The 25,238-nt window shown below is 33.7% G+C and overlaps 1 protein-coding gene across 4 annotated transcripts in view; it reads right to left on the bottom strand.

The window, feature by feature from the left end:
- The window catches only part of LOC118192771 (putative RNA-binding protein Luc7-like 2), an 89,780-nt gene that overhangs the window by 40,963 nt on the left and 23,579 nt on the right, over window positions 1–25,238 (bottom strand). For 2 of the 4 annotated variants that reach the window (XM_035363786.2, XM_035363783.2), the window contains exons 3-4: window positions 19,348–19,446; window positions 4,902–5,012 (exon numbers count right to left, since the gene is read on the bottom strand). In XM_035363786.2, coding sequence (XP_035219677.1) covers window positions 4,902–5,012; window positions 19,348–19,446 — 210 coding nt within the window. Of the gene's footprint in view, window positions 1–4,901; window positions 5,013–19,347; window positions 19,447–21,210; window positions 21,377–25,238 lie in introns of those variants that run through there. The other 2 variants (XM_035363785.2, XM_035363784.2) reach the window with 2 other exon arrangements.

Here is a 25,238-nt window from a genome sequence, read left to right as displayed (position 1 = left end):
GGTTAGGCCTGTGAAAGTGCTGGTATTTCAGGTAGAGGTCCTAGTTAAGCAAACAAACCCATTTAGGTTTCCTAGGAAAGATGTTAAATGTTCTGTCCATGAAAGCTCTAAGTCTCTTGGCAAAGCTTGGTTTTGCTGGATGATAAACAGAAACAGAATGCAAGACAGGATTTTCTATCTGCGAGATATGAAGAATTTGGCCAAATTTTGCTGGAAAAAGGCATCAAGGGGTAGAATTTTTAGGTCTGAATGGAGCACTTCATCCCAAACGTACCAGTGGGCATTGGTAAGGACACGAAATGTAATGCTTCGAAATACTTGGGTCATCTTTAGATGGGAATTTGATACAGTACACCAGATGGGGATGGCATAAGTCAGGATAGGAAGGGTAGTACTGGTGTAAAGAAGGAGCTTATTCTTGAGGTGGAGGTATGTGATTCTTGAGATAAATTGCATCAGCTGGTTTCTGGCTGTTCTAACTTTGGAGATGGCATACAGTATACGAGTACCCCATAGCAGTTTCAAATCGAGATAAATTCCAAGATATTTGTAGGAGTCAACCCAATGTATGTCTTTATTGTAGAGCTTGAGTGGCTGAAGTTAATTACGAACATTCCTTTTTCTGGAGAACATGGCGACTGCACTCTTGCCGGCATTGATTTTAATTTTCCAGTCAATAAGCCAGGACTCCAAATCTGACATATACCGGATATGTGAGAGTGAGATGCAATGAGTGCTGTGAAATGATTGCTGTGTTATCAGCATAAAGTCTAAGTTTGACACTTGCGGATAGTAGCACACCATTGACTTAAAGATTGAAAAGACTCCAGCCAAGTACTGCCTTGGAGCACACCAGCAAGCACAGGGCAGGGAGATGAGGGTGTGTATTTCATTCTGACAGAGAAAGAATGATTACTAAAGTAAGAGTGCCTTAGGTGCACATAATCAGCCAAAATATCAAGTCAAATGAGCTTGTAAACTATTCTGATATGCCAACACCTGTTGAAAGCCTTAGCTACATCTAAATAAGCAAGAGCAGCAGGCTTTCCATTGTGAGATGAGCCCAAATGCATGATTTCCACTACTCTCAGTAGGTGGGCTTAAGTGGCCTGTTTGGTACGAATGACAAATTGTTAACAAATAAGAATATGTTGACTTCAGCAGAAATCATTCAGGCAATATAGCTTTGTAGATTTTAATAAGTGAAGAATGGAGGCTGATCGGTCTGTAATTTTGAGGCACCTTAGGGTTCTATCCAGGTTTTAGAACAGAAACGATAGAAGCTAGTAGGAAAATATTTTAGCCTTAGCATGGAATTGATCAAAATTGCTAAATAAAATATAAATTTGACTATGAGATTTTTAATCATGAGATTACAAATGTTATCCAAGCCAGGTGCTTTGCCAGGCTGAGATTTTGAATAAACAAAGAGATCACAGTCATGGATGTTTTCATGTTTTACCCTGAAGTAGAATTCGAGGATTGAAAGTAGAAGAAAGTAGAATAAAGGATAGCCACTAACGCTCTGCTTTCTTGGCATCTGTGAGTGCCATCTGATCATTGACCTCGCCTATTTGGGTGGGGAATGCCTTGTTTCGGTTTGTGTAGTTGAGCAATCGCTTTCCAAAGCCTATTGTTTGTGGGACTGAATGCAATTGATATAATTCTCATCAAAGTATCTTTTGATGTCAGATTTGATCTCATTCTGAAGTCTCTATAGTTGTCAAAAAATTGAAACTTTTGCCAGTCTTTGTGATTTTTGTTTTGTTCTGTGTGATTTTTAATTCTAATATTTTCTTTAACATTAGCCGGTAGTTTAGAACAGTTGGGTCTGAATTTAGGAATGGAAGCTTCATCAAATACACTTGTGAGGGTGCAGTTGAGCCGTTCAATGGCATAGTCAACTTCCTGATTGTTGCCACTTTCAAGGGAAAGCAAGAGTTTTACTTTCTGAAACATGGATAAAATTGGCCCAATTTCTAAATGTGGCAGTAAATTTTGGTACAATTAAGTAGTGGTCGGATGACTGAGTAGTGGTTGGACGACAATTCTAGAATTCCCTTGATTGAATAATCTATTGGTATGTTTTTAAAGAAAGCTAAATCAATAATGGAGGAAGCCCCTATTACCCCCAGGAAACTAGTAATGAGTAGGTGCATCTGGCGCAATAATTTGGATGTGGGTGCTCTGAACCCAGAATTTGAGTTTATCACCATAGTTGTCGGCAGGGACACAATCCCAACTTCAATGACAGGCATTTAAGTCTCCTGCGATAATCAAGTTATTTCAAATTACGCCGAGTTTTTTTAGATCGGGGATAAAGACAATGCCCTGTCTCAGAGGCATGTAGCAGGAAGCTACTGCCTATGGGAGGCAAGAAATTTGGATGATGTTCCCTCTAAAGGGCATGGAAAGTATGAAATAGTTCTCCCAGGCATGGAGTTAGAATTCTGCTATGTTTCACAGTGCATTTTACATGAATGCAAGTACTGCCACTAGCATAAATAGTGTTACTGTTATTAGCTGCTCTGTCATTGCAGTAACAGATATAATTCGGGATACTTGCACTACGTCCCTCAGCCAGATGTGTCTCCTGAATGAGGAAGAGGTCCAAGTGGTGCTCACTGAGATAATCCCAGACTTCATGGATCTTATTAAGAACATTAACGTTCCGGAAGCCAATAAGGATGTTTTCTTGACTTGCCAGATTGAAGTGAAGTCATTAGTTGCAGAGGATGAAGTAAGCTTCATAAATGTAGAATACCCTTTCAGGCTCTGGGGAGTCACTACGAAGCTTTGGAAGGTCATTCTGGAAAACGTTGAGCAGGAGAGAGTGATCTATTCCAAACTCTTTGGCTCTGTACAGGATCCATCATCTGCAGCAGGGCCTGGTGTACTGAATGGTAGAGATTGTAACAGAGTTCATCCAGGATTTTGTACGTTTGGAAGCAACTCAGTAAAGAGGTGGGGGGGAGTGAGCTGCTACATAGAGCAGGGCAGGAGCTGGAATAAATTTTGAAGTTCTGGCACCTTCAGAGGATTTCGGATTGGATTTTTGATTGCCTGTCTGCCTGTTAGATGGATTTCTTGGGCAATGGTTCCAGTTGGTAGCATGAGGGCCAGAGCGGTTCACCCAGGTTTCTCTGCCTCCAGATCTTTTGTGCAGGCCGGAGCACTGTAGGCATTTGATGGGAAGAGTGCAAACCACAGAGCTGTAGAAAAAAACCTTGGCACATTCAGCCAGCAAGATCTGATCTGAAACCTGGTGATCCAAATATTCTACATCAGCCACTAGTTGATAGCAAAAACATATTTCCACCTCCACATATAAAACTTATATAGGTCTCATGAAGCAATTTGTAAAGCTGTATCAATTGATGGAGACTGTTTCAACTAGCTTATTTTGGCATTTCCTAAATTGTCATTTGAAATTATAAAGGCTAGTGTGTTTGATAGTCCACAGATTCAGCAGCTCCTTAAATATGAACATTTTACTGGAACTATGACAGAACTTCAAAAGAATGCATAGCTGGCATTCAAAACATTGTCAAAGACTTTCTTGGAAATGACAAGCACAGAATTACAGCTAAACTGTCTGCAACTTTTTAACAGTTTCAAAATGGTTGCAACATGAGCACTAAACTGCAGATGGTGCATGTATGTTTTTGAGCATGCTGATTAATTAAGTTTTGATTTGTCTATTTTTTTTAATTTTACAGTAAGTGTAATTATATTTAAGGCATTATTAGTATGAAATAGTTCTTATTAAAAAGTAATTTAACATTTTTAATGTCAGATTTAAGAAATTTTGAATAAATTCTTTTTGTGGAATATAATGTCCCAATCATACTTAACAGTGGGTTAATAAGTTCTATCAGTGATCAAATTACTACATGCTGATATATCACGTTTGTGTTTATGAAACATATATGAAAATTTTTGTTATATATGAACTAGTGCATTAGACAGAGTTTACTTTTGTAATATTCACATTATGTATTACCATAAATTTTATTTTTGTTTTCAGAGAAAGATTAATATCCTAGATGATTGGGAAAAATAGTCCCAGTTGACAATATGATTGGGACCAGGAGATTTCCAGGAAACAGGACAAGTTAAAAGCTTTAAACTCATATTACACTTCTTTTAATATGTCAACATTAAATTAAATTACTTTTCACGGTTAAATTTTAATCCCGTAAAAGTCGGGTCAAAATGGTTAATATGTATGTTCACCATTTAGTAAAAATACTTTACTATTTGTATGAACAAAATTTAACTTGCAGTAACTATACACAGCCATTGTATGAATAAAACTATTCTTTGTGAACAGTATATTTGTTTTCTCTTTATTTTCCTTAATATGAATACTTTGTATGGCTTTTAAAACATAGAGAAGGTATCCTGTAACTGATTAAGTTTCACACCAAATGTTACAAAATTTGCTTTTCAGGCATAATTCGAGTTGTAGAATCGAAACATGGGAGAAAATTAGCATGTCATTTCAGAAAATATCTCACTTTGTGTTAAAACATGTAGGTTAGAACAATCCTATATATACAGATCCAATAGTCATGCTTTGATATATGAAAAACACAAGTTGAATTTCGTCAATCAGCCAAGTAGAATGGGAGGTCTGTCTCATTTTTTTGACTGAGTGTACATTAAATAAAGGCAAAAATTTTTATGACATTTGGGTAGTATTCATACATAATTAAAGGAGAAGAAAGAAGAAACTGTGTACAAAAATAAGCTTTTGAATTAAAAATTTGTACAGGAGCTTCAATATAAAAATATGGACTTATTTACAAAAAAAGCTATGAATTATCATGGCCACTAATATAAGCAACCACAATGAAAAGGCTTTTAGAAGCCCATTAAATGAAAACTTTTATACATACTCTGGCAGCTTCTTGAGCATTCAACATCTCTTGAGTTTCTGCTAACCTTATTTTAGCACTTTGAGTACGTCTTTCACTATCTGCTACAAAATTTCTGAGCTGTTTTAATGCCTAAAAATACAATACGTATAAAATAATCACACACATGTATAGTCATATAAACTGAGTGATAATTGTGATTTTCCATGATTATTTTAATCTTATACATAAATAAAAGAGAAATAAATAAAAAGTAAAAAAAAAACAAAATGCGTTAAAAATTGATCCTATATTCAATTTAGAATAACCACATGTAGCTACCAAAAAAAGGCATGTTACCAAAAACATGCCAAAACCAAAAATGATATTTACATTTTCCGCTGCATCATCATCAAAGGTTTGGTGCAACAAAAGAAGCAAATAAATAAAATAACTTGAACAAAAGAAGTAATTAAATAAAAAACCTGTTTCTAAACTTACAAGGACACAAATAAAATTTAAAAATAATCTTAAAAAAACAATAACCTCAGAGGAACAATGAAAGTAATCTGTGTCTGTAATCAGTCCAACTCCTATAGGATGAAGAAAGCAGTGAAAAAACTGTAGCATCAAAAATATTGACCAATTCAAAAAGACTGTGTAAATTCAAAAATTTTAAAAGTGAGTAGAAAGGGCTCAATAAAACTTGAAAAAATAATAATCCAACACTTGAAAAAACAAAACCATATACAATTTTTTAAAAAATTCAAAATTGAAAAAAATAAAACTACATAAAAATTTTGAAAATATATACTTAGGGTTAAAAAATAAAGCATAATTCACAAACAGCTTATAAAATATAAAATATTAAAAAAAATTAAAAATCTAATAAAATTTTTTTAATGGACCAAGCCCAAAATTTATGTAAAATAGAAGTAATCCAACATATGCAAAAATAAAAGAAAAACAAAAATTTGATCTAAAAAATATAAAATAAAAATAATAAATACAGGAATCAGTTCTTAAAATCTGTAACACAAGAGCAACAAAAGTTTTGAAATGAAAAAATATATATACTTATGAGCCTAAAATCAGCAAAGCCTAAAATCTGTTAAGATAAAATATCAATTTAAAACTGCTAAAGCTCAATAAAATTAATAGAAAAAACTTTTACAGTAGAAGTAAAAATGAGTAATATGAAAAGAACATCGAATTGCCTGGATTGTGAAGGATGAATAGAGACTGAATTTTAAACATATTTTTTATTTTAAATTTTATATACTATTCACCGACACATAAACAAATACACACACATACATATAAAAGCCAGTAGTGGAATTCAGCCCCAGTTTGCAATGGTGTGGCAGATCTGCTTCCCAAAAAAATTTTGATATCTGAAAATATCAAGCCACAGCCAGTTATTAAAATTATAATACTTATTCAGCCAATTTGCTTAATTAGTAGCTAATTATTGTTTGACTAAGCAATCAACCAGTTCTTAAATTATTTGAATCCCCCTCATTAAGCAAAAAGTGCTTATAAATACTTTTTTTTTTTTTTTTTTTTTGGTTCTTGAATTTACAATACGAAATTTCATAAATTTTTGTTTGCTCAGAAGAAAGCTGAATATATATTCCATGCAAGCTGCCATTTAATTATCTTTCTAAAGTAGTCTTAAAACTTACATTTGCATTCATAAGGAGCAATATTATTACCATTTTAAATTGTACTAACATATTCTACCAAGCATTTGCAAGAACATAATATATTTACTCACAAGTACTTTTTCTCCAGCTTTTCTGGCATATGATTTAGAAACTTAATGATTTATGGCAACAATATAAAATGTATAAACAGAAACACAAATATAGTGTCCAAATGAAAAAGAATATAAGGGAAATTAATTATGTTTTAATACAGAATGAATTAAGAACAGTATGTCTTTATGCATGCTTTTCAATGTGTTATATTTTTCATGTAAACTGTTGTCTCAGTTGTATATATCATACAACTTTTTCCTCTCAATATTCAAGAGGTAAAATTAGTCTAAAAAAAAGGAGGGGGATGCACTGCATAAAAATGTTATTATCTTAACTTTTGTTATCTTTATAATCTTATCTTTTGTTCTCAAACTGCTTATGAAATTCAGCCATCAAAGAGATTCCCTTAAAATATTAATAAATTCAAAATGGCTTGTTTAATTGAATACTGCTGGTAGATTGAGTATTATCTGCCTGAAGAGCATACTATCTACCTAAAGAGAGAAATGACTTTCAGCCTATGAAATACATCTTGTGCTTATGTTACACAAACAGAAAACCATAAAAACATTCATGAACACATAATGCTCACAAGGATATAAAAAAATCAATTATTACAGTTTGATGCTCTTATCCACTCGGCTACTGGAAGGTATGCATTAAAAGAATCTATATTCTGTCCTAGAATTTAGAAAAGAGATTTTTAGCATTCCTGTCCTATTTTTGCCCTAACAATTTTCATTCAACACGTACATTCCACTCAAGATGTAAAATTAAAAAAATTTAGTTATAAAAGTTCATGACACTTAATAAGAATCCAAGCAAAAAGACTCACTTCATTGCCTCAAACTGCTTGCCATTTTGAATGATTACTGATGTTGCTGTACAGTGCTGCTGAGAGACCATTCAAGCATTCTTTTGGGGAGATAAGGATGTTTTTCATTATAAGGAGCCATTTTTCTCCTCTTTCCATCAGTTGATGGCAGCAATGCTGCATTAAAATTGTTTCTTACCAATTTTTACCAGTATTATGATGAATTATTAAACAGTTTATTCTGGACCACGATGATTAGACAGATTATTCTCCCCAGTGGCATAGCTAGGATTCCAGCGCCCGGGGACAACTGAAGAATTTGTGTCCCTTTCTGTGTGCCAAGAATGGAAAACATTTCATTAAAAAATTTCGTAGCATCAATTGGGTGCTGCCTGGATGTTGCACCTGGGGACAGATGTCCCCCCTTGCCCCACACTAGCTAGCTACCACCGATTTTCACTAATAAATGGGTAAAACTCAGCTGCAGCATGAACAACTACACTTAACTTGTTGCCATACATTCAGTGTCATTTTGACGAATGATATGAGCTCAAACATGACCCAAATTCAAAACTTATTTGAAATGGAGGGAAAAAAAAAAAAAAATTCAATCTACCATTTCTCAATTTATTTTACAGTACATAGTAACGCATTAAATTTACTTCAGATGTGTAGCCACGAGTCTGACTTCCCTGTAAATTAAAAGTTCATTATATTTGAGGACATTTACTACAGTACAAAGTCTCTAATCCGGACGTCCATTATCCGGAATGATCTATAATCCAGACCTCAAAGCCACAAACTTACGCATGCGCGTTTGATGCACAAGTCGTCTATGCATGCGCATAAAGTGTTTACCCATGCACGCTTTCGATAGTGAAGAAAGTAACAGAGAACGTTATTAAAAACGAAAAAATTTCGATTCACAAGTTAGTCGGTATTCTCTACACAACAATTACAGGACTTAAACAGTGGAACTTTGTAACTGAACAAGAAATTATGTCTGTTTATAGAATTAAAGAGAAAGTATTATCACAAAAAATGAAGAAACTTAAACAACTTGCATTGATAAAAATGTTTACTAAAGTAAACAAATAAATATTAAGCTCTTTTCTTTGTAAATTTTGATACCCTTTAGATCATAATTGCTCTTTATTTTATAAATTACGGTTTCATATTTTTAATTGTATAATTTCTGCATGCCCTCATCTTACCAGATTTAAATTGATGATCTATAATCTGGAAAAACATCTAATCTGGAATCGCCGAAGTCCTGACGAGTCCGGATTACGGACTTTGTACTGTAATACATACAGTACTTATATTTTAAATATAAATCCTGAAATATTTCCACTAGTTTTTTAACAAATGTCTACCATTAATTTTGCAACCCTTCTAGATCAAGTGTTTACTGCAGTGCTGTACATGGTATTTCTGCTACAGTTTAAGTCTACTAAACTGAGATAAATGCAGAACTACAGGTCCAGACTACAAATTTTTTGTCAGTATACACAAGAAAAATGAGTTTTATTTTACTTTCACTGCTTCCTTTATATTAACATGTATGTGCAGCAACTTCAATTTCCATACAACTGCATTATTATCAACTCAAAATTAACTCAAAATTTTTCAAGAATCATTTCCTTACACTGTATATATTTTGTCTATATAAAACAATCACAAAGAGTACTTATTTTATTTATCAGCTTTGCATGGTATCATTAATTAAAAAAACTATGCAACTTCTGTAAAATACACAAATCCGTAATAAATTCCATTTAATATATGGTCTACTGGAAAGTTCTGTCCGTTTTTGGAATAAAACAAAATACAAATTTTTCTTACCCTCAATAAACTTTATTAAAATAATATAATTGCCATTATTATTAATGACTTCTCTCCAGCGTGAGGGTAATTTGTATATCCCATTTTTGGAAAATGATGTAACTTTCGATGTAAAAAATTGGGTTACCAGACAATAGCCCACTGAGATAAATGCCCACGCGACAAATACCCACAGCGATGAAAGCGACCATTGATAAAAGCCCACACTGATAAAAGCCCACGTTGATAAAAGCTCACATAGATATAAGCCCATGCTGATAAAAGCGCACATAATAAAAAGGGACTTATGCTTTTTTACTACTAAACCGTGCATTTATAATTTTAATTATAATAAATGGAGAATTATTCAGATCTGAATTTTAATGTCTCAAATATATGTCTGTTTGTATATTTTATCACTCCTTTATTTGTTTAATTCATCAGGTTGAAAGCAAACTTTCTACTCTCTGATTAAGTGATTAGCTATAAACGTTTCGATGATAAATCTGCAATTGCATTTTATTATTTATTTACTTATTTAACTTTGTTATGAGCATGTGAAAATGAAAAATACATTGTGCAATTTCTCACATGCTATTTTTAAGGTAATATGGCTAAGATTAAATATAATTATATTTCATTATTAAAACAATTAACTTTTTAATTAAAAACACTTGAATTTTATTTTATTTCTTTTTAGTTTTTTCTTTAGTTCCTTTTTAATTTAGGAATATTAAAACAGTTTTAGCACAATGAAAACTTGGCTAAGAGAGATTTTATTCTTTGCATTTGACTGAGCTTATTATCAAAGTTTAAACATATTTCTCATTGAAAGCTTTTTTGAATGTAACATTTATAATTTGGTGGTTTTCTAGAGATATTTTCTTTTAGATTTCTAAATAAATTAAAACTCTCAGCTGACGCCCTGTCAGAAAATGAATTCCAAATATAATCTCTTAATCTTTCAACTACAGCAATTTGGAATAGTGTTTTTAATTTTAATTTTATTTATTTATTTATTTGGGGGGGGATGGAACAACTCTTAGAAGTCAACATATCTACAAATTTAAGTACAATCACCTCAAACTATAGTAATAAATGGGGGAACTGTAACTGTAACTAAGATTATGTAAGAGCGCCATCTAGATTAGAGTGTGGTCAGATGAGATGAGATGTGAACAATAGTGAGGATAGACGTGTCTAAAATGTTTTGACGATTATTCTTTTTACTTTTCTTTTCATTCTAATGTAAATAAATAAATCTTAGTTTAATTTCATGAATTGTAGTTATGCTTATCATCAATCCTTCCCCATATAAATATGTAGCATTTTATTAGAGGTTGTGAAGATTGCAAAGAAGTATGCATATAATAACATTCAATAAAATTTTGTAACTACAAAAATATATACTATATATTTCTTCAAGATGTATGGATATCATTTATATAACATGAACAATACACAGCAGCTAATTTTATATAACAGCTGTTTGTGAAAGAAAAATTACAGTGCTCTTAATTACAGTTATAGTGCTTTTAAATCTCCCTATTGTAAATAGCGGTTTTCTAATTGACATTAGATTAAATTAATTCCATTATCCATTAGAAAATAATTATAGTGAATTATATCTATTGATGACATTGCACCTGTATTTTTTGTGAACATAAACAAACATTGCCAGTGAATATCACATTTCTAAGACCACCATATCTACAACCAAAACCCTTTAAAACCGTGAACAGTTGTGTTTATAGAGTGCTCACCATATTTTTTATAAAACATGTACATCTTCATTATACACTTGCTACATTTTGATTTTCAGTCAAAGCAGAGGAACAGTGGTTTTATTTCTTTAGAAGTATGTGAAAATAAAAAAATGGACACTATAAGACAAAAATGGAATTAGATTCAAAAACGCACCTCTTGAACATGTCTGAAATTCATTATTCTCCTCGGAATAAATTTACCTAAAGAAAATGTTTAATAAATATTAGAACTCAAAGGCTAAGTCAGGTCAAAGTAGTAAGGGTCATTTCGTCTGAATGTATCTTTTCTTAATCATAAAGTGACTTTTCGAACAGCGAATGAAACGGGAAAGACAGAATAAGTGCGAACGGCAGCGGATAAACGACACTATTATGAACTCGCCATGAAAAGAGAATGGATGAAATGGCACTAAGCCAAGGAAAGGCATGCCTTCGTGGAGGACATTTTAAAGGAACTCACTCGTATACATGTTACGCAAGGGGAAAACTACGAAAGTGCCCATGCAGTCAGCCTTTGCATCGGAATTTGAACCCTGGACCGAGCTACCAGTGCTCAGCGTTTTTACTGCTTGGCCGCTGGTGAGCCTTGTGCTTACATGAAAAGCTTAAGAATTGGATGACTGGTGCTTCCTTAATGTTTATCTTTTATTCCATTTTTTATTCATCTTACTAATTATTTATTTTTTCCGATATTTGGACTTTTTCTCAGATTTATTTTCAAAGGAACAATGTCTAGAAAGTTTTGCGAACCGAAAATAAATGATTAAATGTTAGATGAGATAAGCTCTACCGATGATGATAATAATAATAATAATAATAATAAAAATTTCTTTCACATTTAGAATGTAATATATGTAAATTGTTATGCATACTGCTTATCTCAACTATGCGTATGTCAAAAAATGCTCCAAATTTTTTTCACTGTTGAAATCAATAGAAAGTTTTTTATGAAACTAACCCCAGTAAAACTTATAATTTTATTTAATTTTATGCTTGAATGTCAGCTTCATGAATGGACCTAACAAACAAGTTATAAGGTCTTAATCATTCACGGGAGCATGCAAATTGTCAATGACCTTCCGTAAGATTGCTGATGACTTCTCACTAGCCAACGGAGTCCGCCAAGCTGTAAAGTCACGGAACACTGGTAGTTCAGTCCGAGTTTTGAATCCCACAGACGTTCTGGCTGCATGGGCGTTTTCATAGTTTTCCCCATGTGTAATTTGTATACGAGCCAGTTCTCTTAGAAAGTCTTCCACGAAGGCATCCCTCTCCTCAGGCAGATAGCCCTTGAGGCTTTGCCGTGCTCACATACACCAAACCAAACTCACTAATTAACTTGATGTTCAGTAACAACAGAATAAGTATAAAGGTTGAAACTTTTTATCCAAGAGAATTATTTACAAGAGTACACCTTGTGCTTAACATATAGACCACTGCTTGTGGTGTTATGTTACGTAGAAGTGAAGAGGCCACCTAATATTTACCTGAAGTAAGTAGACATTAGCTCTGCACACTGACTAGAAAAACAACAACCTTCCGCCGTCTTCGAGTCATGATAAAATTGTGACTCCAGCCAACATTGCAAGTTCTGTCACCACCAGGCGTTAAATTAGATCAAGTAAAATGCATTACATTACATGATATAGATAGTGATACATAGTTGTACAAGTGCATGTTTTATGGCGTTATTTATTGTAATGGGTGCAGGCATCATGTTTCAGGACATTACATATTGCAGCAGATAAAGACGTAATGAAGATGATAAAGGCGTGATGTAGATGATATTTTTTTAGGGCGTGTTTGCAAACATGATTTGTTTACATTAGTGTTTACTATCAAAATTTAGTTAGCACTATAAAACTGTTTACAAAGCTTACTTCATTCTTCATATTTATACATTTTACATTCTGCATTTTACTGCTTACATTATTGTTGAACAGATGTGCTGATACTTTAGCTACTCAGTATTGATGAATGAGTTGCTAAAGTATCAGTACAAACATACAACAATACTTAAATTGTTGTGTTAATATTTTAACAACTCAATCGACAAAATATTGAGTTGCTAAAGTATCAGCACAACTAATAAACTTAACATTTTAAGGTAATAAGTTAAATAGAGGAATTCAAGATTAGCCTAACAGGCTTTCTCAGACAATTAACTTACTGGGGCACTTAATGCAACGGCCGCAAATGGCTAAACCCTGACAGCAGAAGTCGACGTAGCCAGTTTTCGCATTCCCTTTCAATCGCAAAAGCTTCGCCTTAAATACTCTTAACTCATTTTCATCCTAAATATGTTTACTTCCTAACTTATTTACATTCAGGTGAGAAAGCGGAAAGTAGAATTAACAGAACAGGTTGAAATAATACATAACAGGATAGTATTTTCTCCCTCCTTCCAGCAAGCCTTCGTGGTGTAACGGTTAGCACACTCGGGGCATATTCAAGAGGTTCAAGTTAGAGTCCCGTCGAGCACATTGCTCATTTTTCACGTCTCCAGTATGACACCTGAACTAAAAAAAAAAAAAAAAAAAAAAAAGGTGGTGGCAGATGATTCTTCTCCACCAAGATTTGACGAGCGGGTTCCCTAATACCCAGTCGTCTTTAAAAGGGAGAGTATATAAGGTATTTTCTCCCTCCTTCCAGAATGTCTTTGTGGTGTTACGGTTAGTACAATTGGCTCGTATTCGAGAGATACAGGCTCGAGTCTCAAAGAGGGCATTGCTTATTTTTCATGTCTCCCACATTAAAAAAAAAACCTAATGACTCTACAGTAAGAACTAAAGATCCGTGAATTATAAAATTCTATATTTAATTCAAGTTGGCTCAGTCTAGACCAGTGATTCTCAACAGTTTTTCCCTCATGTGCCCTTTACAAAATTGCTAAACAATCATTCAACCTCACGTTCCCAAAACTTGAAAAGTACGTTGTAAGGATCCTAAGTTTTACTAATGTTTATTTTATTTTAAATCTTTACTATCACTTCTTATTTTCTACTTCTGGCCAGAATTAAAAGCTTTAACTTATTTATGCAAATTTGTCTTGCTAACGCCAAGTACTTAAGTTGTGGCTTTTTGCCAAGCAAGAGAGAGGAAGGAGTTATAAGAAGCAGGCCGCTTGCCATAGTAGTTTTACTCAGTTGCTGGTTGCCTTCAAGGCCAGAGGTTTAATCCTCGTGATAATTTTAAACGTATTGTAGTGTTAGCAGTTCTCTGTACTACATACGGCTTTTTGTTAATATACGACCAATCTTGGAGTTAGGCACTTGTTTATTAATCCAAAGTTAGTTTAGTTAGAGTTTTAGTTAATATTTTTTATATTCTTACGTTCAGACCACAAGTGGTTGGTCTCTGTATTCCGAAGTTCCGGAAATCATTGTAAAGAGAGAAAAATAAAGGGTTTCGTATACCCTTCCTGTGTGTATTGTCTACTTCACAATTTATTGAACATAACTTCAGTAAGCTCCCTGTTCCGAATCAGGACAGTTCCCAAAGCAAGTAAGGTGGAACACAAGTCCTGATAGTGGCGCCCAACGAAGAGGAATAACCATGGCCGAGTTTCAAGAAGAACCTGTGGTGCCTACAGAAGCAGCTCAGAATCCAGAAATGCCAGCTGCCGCCCTGGAAGGATTTGGGTACATCGTACAGACCATGCGTGCATTGATAAAACCAGAAGCAACATTTAATGGAAACTCACCGGTAACCAGTTTTTTGGAAAAATTGAATGACCACTTCATGCTGTATCCAGTACATGAGTTCCAGAAAGTCACCTTAGCTACCAGCGCTTTGAGGGGCCAAGCGCTTAATTGGTTCAAATGTATAGGCAGAAGCCTCTTGGGTCAAGCGGGAAGTCCCACCTATACTTACGAAAATTTTAAGACTGCCTTAGTAAAAGCCTTCCCTGTCATACGAGATCGTGCAAGATTAGAAACGGAACTCTTCAGCATATACCAACAACGAATCGAAAATCTTTCCACCTTTATTTTAAGAAAAATTCACGTCTTTAAACTCTTGTATGGAAACCGTCCGGATCCTGAGATAATCCAAGTGATTTTGCCGAGGTTACTTCCCCAAGTACAAGACTTTATTGAATTAAGGAATCCGACTACACTGGAAAAGTTATTTGAGCTAGCAATCCAGTTTGAAAGTAGAAGAACGGTCAACATTGAAAGGAGACGCAAGTATGAGCAACGAAGCCAATTTGGTGCGCCAAGACCACAGCAAAGTCAAGAACACGGCTACGGAAGCAAAGCAAATCAGTAGGCAAGGAAACCCGAGTATCCAAAAACAACCGGCAAACGTCGACAGTTCAATAGTAAGCCAGAAAAAAAGTCTGGTGAATAACATCCCAGCCACTGCACTCCTGGATACAGGCGCGAAGTGTTCCTGTGTGGCAGAAGATTATTTTAGGAAGTATTTCCGTAAATACTGCATATATAATTCGGATAATACGACAGTGTTAGCTGCGCAGGGAGAAAGATGCAAGTGCATAGGTAAATTACTGTTATACATTCGTATCAAGGACGAGCAAGTAAAGATTATGTTTTTTATCGTAAAAAATTTACAAGCACATACCATTTTAGGGATAGATTTTCTTTCAGAGGCAGAAGCAACGCTGGATTTTAACGAAGCGTCCCTTAAGCTGACGATGAAACCAGTTCGAGAAGAAAAAACAAAACCACCGACGTTAAACCTCGACCACCTGCCTAAGGAAGAGCAACAAAAAATTCGACAAGTGGTAAGTAAATTTGCTTCGTTGTTTAGTGATATTCCCGGATTTACTCAAGTTACTAACCATAGTATCGACACCGCAGATTCACTGCCAGTTCGCCACAAACCATATCGATATGATAAGAATAAAGAAAAAATTATAAAGTGGCACATTCGAGATATGTTACGTAAAAAGATCATAACGCCCATCTCAAGTAGTTATGCTAGCCCGGTTGTGTTATGTAAGAAAAATAACGACTATCCGGTAACACATCCGAAAAGGTGGCGTTTTGCAATTGACTATCGTAAATTAAACTCCATGACTAAATATCCAGTATATCCGTTACCTATTATTGAAGAAATTCTAAGGAACATAACTTCTACCAAATATATGACTACTTTAGACTTAATGACTGGTTATTTTCAAATAGGCGTTAAACCGGAAGATGTGCCTAAGACTGCTTTTATAACCAAGTCTGGCACTTATGAATTCTTGCGTATGCCGTTTGGCCTTTCAGGGGCACTGGCAACATTTCAGCGATGTATGGACATTGTGCTAAGGCCTGTTCTTGGAAAGACCACATTTATCTATTTAGACAATATCATTATTACTAGTGATAATCTGGACCAACATGTACAAAATTTAAGACAGGTGTTTTCATTATTATATGAGGCCGGTCTAAAAGTTAATGTCGAAAAGTGCAAATTTGCAGCCCCTGAATTAAAATACTTAGATTACAAAATATCTCAGAAAGGAATCGAGACAGACGAATCAAAAATATTCACTGTGCAAAAGTATCCGCCGCCAAATACGGCGAAGAAGCTCTCTTCTTTTCTAGGACTTTGTTCATATTATAGGTCCTTTATAAAAGATTTTGCAGCTATTGCTGAACCATTGTTAAAATTAAAAAGGAAAAAGGCAAGATTCTAGTGGACGGCCGAAGCCAATAGTGCTTTCGAAAAATTAAAGCAAGCATTAACGCAAGCCCCTGTTTTGAAATTTCCTGAAAATGATGAAAATTTAGAAATTTCAGCAGATGCTTCGGATTATGCGGTAGGAGTGGTACTTTCGCAAAATCAGCAGCCCATGGCATTTTTTAGTCAAAATTTAAATCAAACACAAAGAAATTATTCCGCGACTGAGAGAGAGGCACTTGCAGTTCTATTAGTAGTGCAAAAGTTCCGAGTCTATTTTGGAAGGGCGCCAATAACAGTGTATTCTGATCATACGGCGGTAACTAGATTGTACTCAGGGAAAAACTTATCCCCAAGATTAATAAGATGGGCACTCAAGTTACAAGAGTATAATCTGGTAATCAAGCACATCCCCGGAAAGGAAAATATCGTAGCAGATGCCCTATCCAGAATAAAAATAGATGAAGAAGGTAATACTGTAAAGGTGGTAATGCTCACAGCATGTACGATACATTCCTGAGAAACTGTAATAACCGAACTGGGTAAGGATCCTGAATTTAAAAACATTTATGAGTATTTAAAGGATCCTGAAAATTTTAGCCACCAAGATATTGTGGCGATAAGAAATAGGGCGGCCCATTACGAACTAATAGATGGTCTATTATTTTATACAAAAACTATGAATTCCAACAACGAATTTCGACCTGTTATCCCAGCTAGTCTTAGATTAAATATACTGCAGGAGTTACACGACTCCCCATTAGCTTCTCATGCTGGTATTCGAAAAACCATCCAACGCGTACGTGAAGCAGTTTATTTTCATGAACTGCAAAAGTTAACAAGGGCGTATGTCCAGTCCTGCCCAACATGTCAAGCAGTTAATTATATTAATTTCTGCCTGGCTGGGTTTCTAAATAGCATTAAATCCGAATTTCCAAATGAAATAATTAGCATCGATTTATTGGGCCCTTTCCCAAAAAGTCAGTTAAATAAAAGTCGGTATCTCCTTGTTTTGGTTGATCATTTTAGTAAGTGGACCGAAATTGTTCCCTTAAAACGAGCCTCCGCGAAATTAGCTACTGATTCTATTTTAGATAAATATATTTTAAAATACGGGGCGCCCCTTAAAGTTATATCGGATAATGGTCCTCAATTTGTAAGTAATATATTTGAAGACATGTGCCAAAAATTGGGCATACGTCATTTAAATATGGTCCCGTATCAGCCGCAATCAAATATAGCGAAACGGGTCAATAGAAATATAGTGAAAATTATCCGTAGTTATGTTAAAAATTTTCATAAAAGCTGGGATAACTATGTCAATGAATTAGCTTTCGCCCTTAGGACCGCAAAACATGATACAACGAGCAAAACTCCTGCTGAATTATTTTTAGGCAGATGCTTGTGCCTAAAAATGGCAGTGCTTGTGATAGCACACACAAATGTTTTCTTAATCATAACAAAATACAGTACTTTTATTTTTTCGTTGAAATGCGCTTCCTTTGTTGCGTAAATATAAAAACAAAGTTACACATACACGTATATGTTTTTAATTATATTATTTTGATTGACTCTCTGTTCCATATACATATAGGATTTTAATTCAGCCGGATCCCAAAATGAAATATGTTCCGCTACTTAAATTTATTGTTCAATTACTTGTTATTAATTTAATTTATTTTTCATTTTATCTTTATTCATGAATCTACTTTGTAAAGAAAAAAGAAAAAAGGGGAAAAAATTAATTTTAACGTAGCATATATATCAGTGTGGGCTTTTATCAGCATGCACTTATATCTATTAGGACTTTTATCAATGTGCGCTTTCATTGGTGTGGGTATTAGTTGTATGGGCAATTATCCCAGTGGGGTCTTTTTTGTGAGCTTTTGTCGCGTGTGCTTTCGTTCAGTGGGCTTTTGTCTGGTCACCAAAAAATTGAGTTGGTGCTTGTTCGATATCTACTTCATTTTTGAATTTTTTGCCCTTCAAAAAATTTTGCAAGGACAAAATCAAGTTATAGTCAGAGGGTGCTGAGTCTGGGGAATATGGTGTATGTGACAGAATTTCCCAGCCTAGTTCTGCAATATTTTTACGAGTCCTTAAAGCAGCATGTGGCCTGATCATGATGCAGTACAATGTCCTTCCTGTTGAAAATCATCCACCTTTTTTCTTGGACTGTTGTCTTTAGTCTGATTGCGGACAGTACTTCTCTGAATTGAGCTTTTCGATCAATTTTAAAAGCTCATAATGTAGTGGTCCTCGGATGCCCCACCATATACACAACACTCTCCTTATTCAGGGTCAAATTTGGTTTAGAGGTGGGAGGGCTAGGTTTTCTGGGTTCACAATATGCCCTTTCCCTTACGATGTTTCCGTGGGTGATCCACTTTTCATTCTCAGTTATCATTTGTTCAAGAAGGGCTTTGTCACCCAAATTCTTCTGACTTAATTCATGTGGTATCCATCTTAAATATTTCCACACCAATCCTATCTTCCAAATATGGTTCGAAATGGTTTGCTGAGCTGAATTAAGCCTTTATGCGATCTCTGATGCTGTCACAAAAGGATCTTGCTCCAACATGGTCTTGCTCAATAAAGAGCCGAACATACAGCACATAAACATGAGCTTACGTGTCGAAAATTGTTGTCATAAAACGGACATAACTTTCCAGTAGACCGAATATATTACCTACCTCTAAATGAAAAGTATACTGTTCTTTCCTTGCAGAATTTTCAAAATCAGCTCTCAAGGCAACATCATGAATTTTCGGACATACTCCTAAATCATGTCTCTAAAAGAAACACAAAATAAAAATGATAGCTAATGAATAACTTATAAAAAATAAAGTACGATAAATCTTAAACAATATTTACAAAATTTTTATCTGACTTTAAGTAGAAATGATATTGTATGAAATTTCTACATATTAAATAACATTCCAAAATATTTTTTACTACCAAGATTGAATAAATAACATTTTCCTAAAACAATAACTGTAAATTATTAATATTTCTAGTCCGGATTTCAGATCATATGATTGCACATATGGAACAAACTATTTTAAAAATCACCACACCTTCATAACTTCAGTTAACACTACCATTTTTACATTAAAAAAAATTTAATAAATTTTTATTTCATATAAATAATGGCTCAATTATTTAAGAAATATTTTCCCCTCTTCATTACTAAGGATAAAATAATAGATAACTGCATAAATCAAAGTATAAATAAGATATTAATTAGCTGTAGCTCCACATGACAGATTTTAACAGCTTGGTCAAATCTCAAAATTTATTTAAATGCCTCTTTAATACTGTATCATTTTTACATTAATATTTAGAGTATTATTTAAAATTTTTCCTCTCTCGTTTTGATTTAACGTAAGTCCCTCATTAATTCTAACCTTGATATAACTAAATGAGCAATCACCCATCTCCTTACACAGTACTTATTACTATATTTTATATATATTTTAGGCTATTTCAGCCTATTTTAATAGGCTTGCATGTACCATAAAAACAGTTAAAATTTTAACTATATTATTCATATAATTTAATACAGTCAAAAGTCTTTAATCCGGACTCGTCGGGACTTCAGCGATTCCAGATTATCGGTTTTTCCGGATTATAGATCATCAATTTAAATCTGGTAAGCTGCCATGCAGAAATTATAAAATTAAAAATATGAAACCATAATTTATGAAATAAAGAGCAATTATGATCTAAAGAGTATCAAAATTTACAAAAAAAAAAAAAAAAAAAAGCTTAATATTTATTTGTTTACTTTATTAAACATTTCTTTCAACGCACGCATGCGTAAAGCATACATTACGCATAGTTTAAATTAGAAAATTGCAACCAGAAAACTATTTGATGTGTATTCATAATATTTATAATGACGAGGAATTTGATTTAAATCATATCAAAGACGAAGTACATCAAGATGAAATACTACATTTAGTAAGGAATTAAAAGCCGAATAAAAGAAAAACATCTGCCTGAAGATAAGAATAGTGCTGACAGATCAATTTCCAGTTCATTGCACGCCGCGGTGTCCCCCCCCCCCCCGCAGAGCAGCATGAAATTGATAAACAGATTTCGGAATGGTTAGAGAAAGAAAGGATATGCCTTTATCCAGTTTTTGGAGCAATTCCACTTTTTGTTTGATCAACATCGAAACATGCTTTCGCTTTGTAGATCCTTTGGCAGCTCCAGAATCGGAAATTCTTTTTGTCATAATCGAAAGTTCAAGCTTACTTTTATAAAATTGCTCTAATAGTCTGCAAAAAACAAACCAGATCCAATTTGAAGATTAAGGAACAACACAATCTGCAACATTAGCTGAACTAGATAATTAGATAATTTTAGCTTAGCTTATACTGTCCGTTATACATTAAACGCGCATGCGTAAACGTATTATGCGCATGCGCAGAAAGTTTGTAGCTTTGAGGTTCCGATTATAGATCATTCCGGATTATGGACGTCCGGATTAAAGACTTTTGACTGTAGTACATTAAGATTACAATATACATTAACCATTAAAACATACTAACCATTTGCAAAAAATCATCTTGTCATCCTTTTCCACCAAAATAGTTCTCACCAGAGACATCTGTATGATGCTGGTAGGCACCATTTGATATCCGATAGTGAGAATGCAACAAAGGATCTTTCAGTTACTATAAATATGCAACTCAAAGGATAGCATTTACAAACAATTCATTAACTCACACCACACAAGCTTATAAGGTATTTCTCCCACTTCCCTAGTGTGCCTTCGTGGTGTAGCGGTAGCACGCTGGGCCGGTGTTCCAGAGGTCCATGGTTCGATTCCCGGCGAAGGCGGTTGCATATTTTTCATCTTTTCTGCTTCCAATTAACCTAATGACTACTATAGGTGGTGCCCGAACTAAAAAGGGTTGTGGATGATTATTCTCCGCACCCAGGATTTGGCGACTAGGTCCCCTAAAACCCTAGTCGCCCTTTAAAAAGGGGAGTATATAAGGTATTTCTCCCACTTCCCTAGCATGCCTTCGTGGTGTAGCGGTAGCACGCTGGGCCGGTATTCCAGAGGTCCGTGTTTCGATTCCCGTCGAAGGCGGTTGCATATTTTTCATCTTTTCTGCTTCCAATTAACCTAATGACTCTACAAGCTCACAAAGACTCATGTTTCGGAGACCATGTACGCAACAGGAATATTTTATCATGTCCTTGGTACCATTTCTATGCTGTCTTCACAGCGTGACATAGAATATTAGTTGAAACTTCAGAAGAGCACACACTCACTATAAAAGTATGTACTTGATCAGTTATGATATCCACTTAAGATTCAATGCACTTAATGACGGGTGAAGGATGAATAGATCTCATTGCACCCAAAAGAGATAATATTCAGGATTGGAAACTCCTATACTTGCCTAGCCTTTCCACAATGCATTTAGACGAACAGATATTCTTTAGTAAACATTTTACCCAAGCTCATTATTACATAATGTAATAAAAAACAAAACTCGACTGAACTTAGGATCCTCTTTCACTCAATCAGAGTTCAATGTGAATGAGTTCATGTACCTAATAAGAATTTATGACAATGAACATCAATCAGTACACATATATATACATGAAAATGCTTAAGCTGCAGAAGTTCATATCCAAAAAAAATTATTTTGTTTTCAGATTAGTTTGGAAAAGAATTACTTTTGGAAAAAAAGGATATCAAGGATATTACTTTTAGAAATTCTTGAAAATTTAAAGACCTGTTTTAAGGAAGGAGAAGGAAAATGAGGCATAAAGGTCATGCAAAATGAAAATACATAAACTTCGAGTTGTTTCAGTTTTTTTTTTTTTTTTTTTTTTTTAATTTTTATTTTTACTTAAGCTTTATTTCTACCAAAAAAACAGAAATATTTGTTTCAATTACTGACAGCACATTTTCTTTTTTTTTTTAATTAATATAATTTTTCAGTATACATAAATAATCTGTGACATTTCAGTTCCTTTTTCAACAGTGTCTCCAGAGTTTTGTCTGAGTGGACCAGACTGTAATCATTTGCATTTTTTATCTGCTTTTTTTAAAGCCATTTTTTATCATGTTTAATGTCACTTCTTTCCATGATGAATCACTTAAAACTCACTGCATCAAAAATATTTAGCTTCATACTGCCAACTGAGATTCAGTTCAAAAATCCTTTGATATCTTTCTGATATATAGTTTTAAATATTTATATTATTCCTACATTAGAAAGCTGTTATAAATTTGGTTAAAAAAATAGGTTTTGGAAATCATAACCTGTCCGTGGAATTTTCTTCAAGAATCGTGAACCAAAAAGTATAAAACACAAAAATTCTCAGGCATAATCCAAATGTGAATAATGAACTATCTATTTGGACAAACTGGGTTCACTGTAATGCAGAATTAATTACACTAAATTCAAATCAGTATTTATTTTAATAACCAGGCTCAAAATGATTATTCTAGAATTTGTATAAATAATGGTACTTTTCTGTTTTGTCGGCGCAAATCTCGTCAAGCAGACTTTGTTGGCGACAACATACAGTACACACATAAAAAATGTTAGTTCTAAGAATTTTTTATTTTGAAGGAATAAACATTTTAATATGGTTTATAATTTTGTAAAAAGACATTAATTTAAGAATTTACTATGCTTTCATGCTTCAACATCCTGAGTCGCTGGTTCGTATCACATGACACCAAGTGATCTCATCTCACATAAACTACGCTACAAAAATATAATTCTCTCATTAATTATCTACATTAATTTCAAGTTAAATCTTAATTTGGAATACAAGTTTAAATGCAAGAATGAATAGCTTACTCGGAAATTATGTAAAACCGTAGTAACTTATGTAAAACTTCACTAGTGCATTCTCATTAAAATTGATGAATTTAACCCTTGATTTTGCATTTTCTATATTTTTGCCTTCAGGTGAATGGTGTGATTGCATCCTAATTGACTTAATTTCCACAAACGGTTCATAAAATTTAATTATCTTTGTAAATATTCTATGTAATTTTATGCCAGTATTGAAAGAAACAATCTATCTGATAAGAAATGGCTGTGACTTGCTTTGAAAATGAGGCGTAAAAGGTTATCAGCGAAGATATTCTGTTTGGCATCAGTTGTACCATTATAGCTTGCGCCGGCAAAACAGAAAAGTACTTAAGTAACTTTTAAGCTCTAACCAATTCTTAATGGATTTAGAAAGAAAACAAATACCTGAGAAAATTTAGAATATTTTTATACAGGAGGCAAATATTTTGGCATCAGAGGTAACAGATGCAGTTGGTTTTTCAAGAAGATTTCTCAATTCTTTTAAATAACAAATGATGATGGATTTTAATTTTCATTTGATGAAATGTTTTAGCACTTCATAGTATATTAACAGTATTGGAAGGTTTAAGCTGAAGACTTATAAGAGGCACAAATACTGGGTTTAAAATTCTTGGGTAAAGACTACCATATTTCAATAGATTACTCAACAGTACATGTTGCGCCACTTATGGTAAGTAAATTGCCTCAGTTAATACTTTGTTTGAGGAAGAGTGGCAACACCTCAGTTTATAGCAATACTGTGATTAGAACAGTAGTTTAAAGATTTTTAAAAATAGAAATGAGTTTGTAATGAGCGGTTTGTTGCAAATAACTGAAATAAAATGTTTATGCCTAAAAAGAAACTTCTTGTCTGTCGATTTCAAGCAAGCCGTCTCATTTATCTGATTTAATGAGTATCTATAGTCTAAAGTCGGCGACATTTTTGGCATCTTTGGGTGGGCGGCTTAATTGGAATGGGGACAAGAAGCTAAAATCATACTTTTAGAATGCAGAATTCGTACTTTTTATTGTTTTAAAATATATGTTAAACTAAATTTTACTGAATGTTATCATTAAAATTTAGTTTGACAAGGAAACATTTATCTCAAACTATATTTTGCTGAACGTTATTAGCATAGCTGAACTTAACAACAAAAATATTTCTTAAATAATAAAAATATATACTTTAATAATAAATTAACCTTAAATAGCAACTAATTAATACATGAAAGTTCAGTTACTAATAATTAAATGCAAATAATACAAAAACACTTGTAGGTTTTCGTTTATTTTTATTTATAGTTACTTTAATTCATTAGCCTCTTTTGTCTTCTTTTATTCCCCTTGCATCTCCTGGCAAGTATTATTATCATTATAAAGGCACAGCCCCCCTATCCTCCTAGCAGACACAAGCCAGTCATATGATCAAAAAATGGGACTGGCCTGAAAAACAAATATAAGGGAAAATTAAAAAAAGAAAAAAAAAAAGTCCAAAATCTGAATCTTATTGCCAAATTTCAACTCTATCTTTATTTGTATTTATAACTTTCATTATTGTCTCTGCAAAATCTTTCAAATTTGAATAGTTTCTTTTAAAATCTTCCTTAAAATTCTTTCTACATTTATTTCCTCTTTCCTGGCAAGTATGTGAATTAGTTAGGGTGAACGAGCATATTTAAACTGATGTAGCAAAAATTTTAGTCAGAGTGTGGTTTCACTACTGTGAGCAGACATCGTTAATTCTACCA

This window comes from Stegodyphus dumicola, chromosome 2, assembly GCF_044657685.1.
Source record: "Stegodyphus dumicola isolate Sdum_Otavi_A_Nest chromosome 2, ASM4465768v1".
NCBI lineage: Eukaryota > Metazoa > Arthropoda > Arachnida > Araneae > Eresidae > Stegodyphus > Stegodyphus dumicola.
This window is presented reverse-complemented; position numbering and strand designations above follow the sequence as displayed.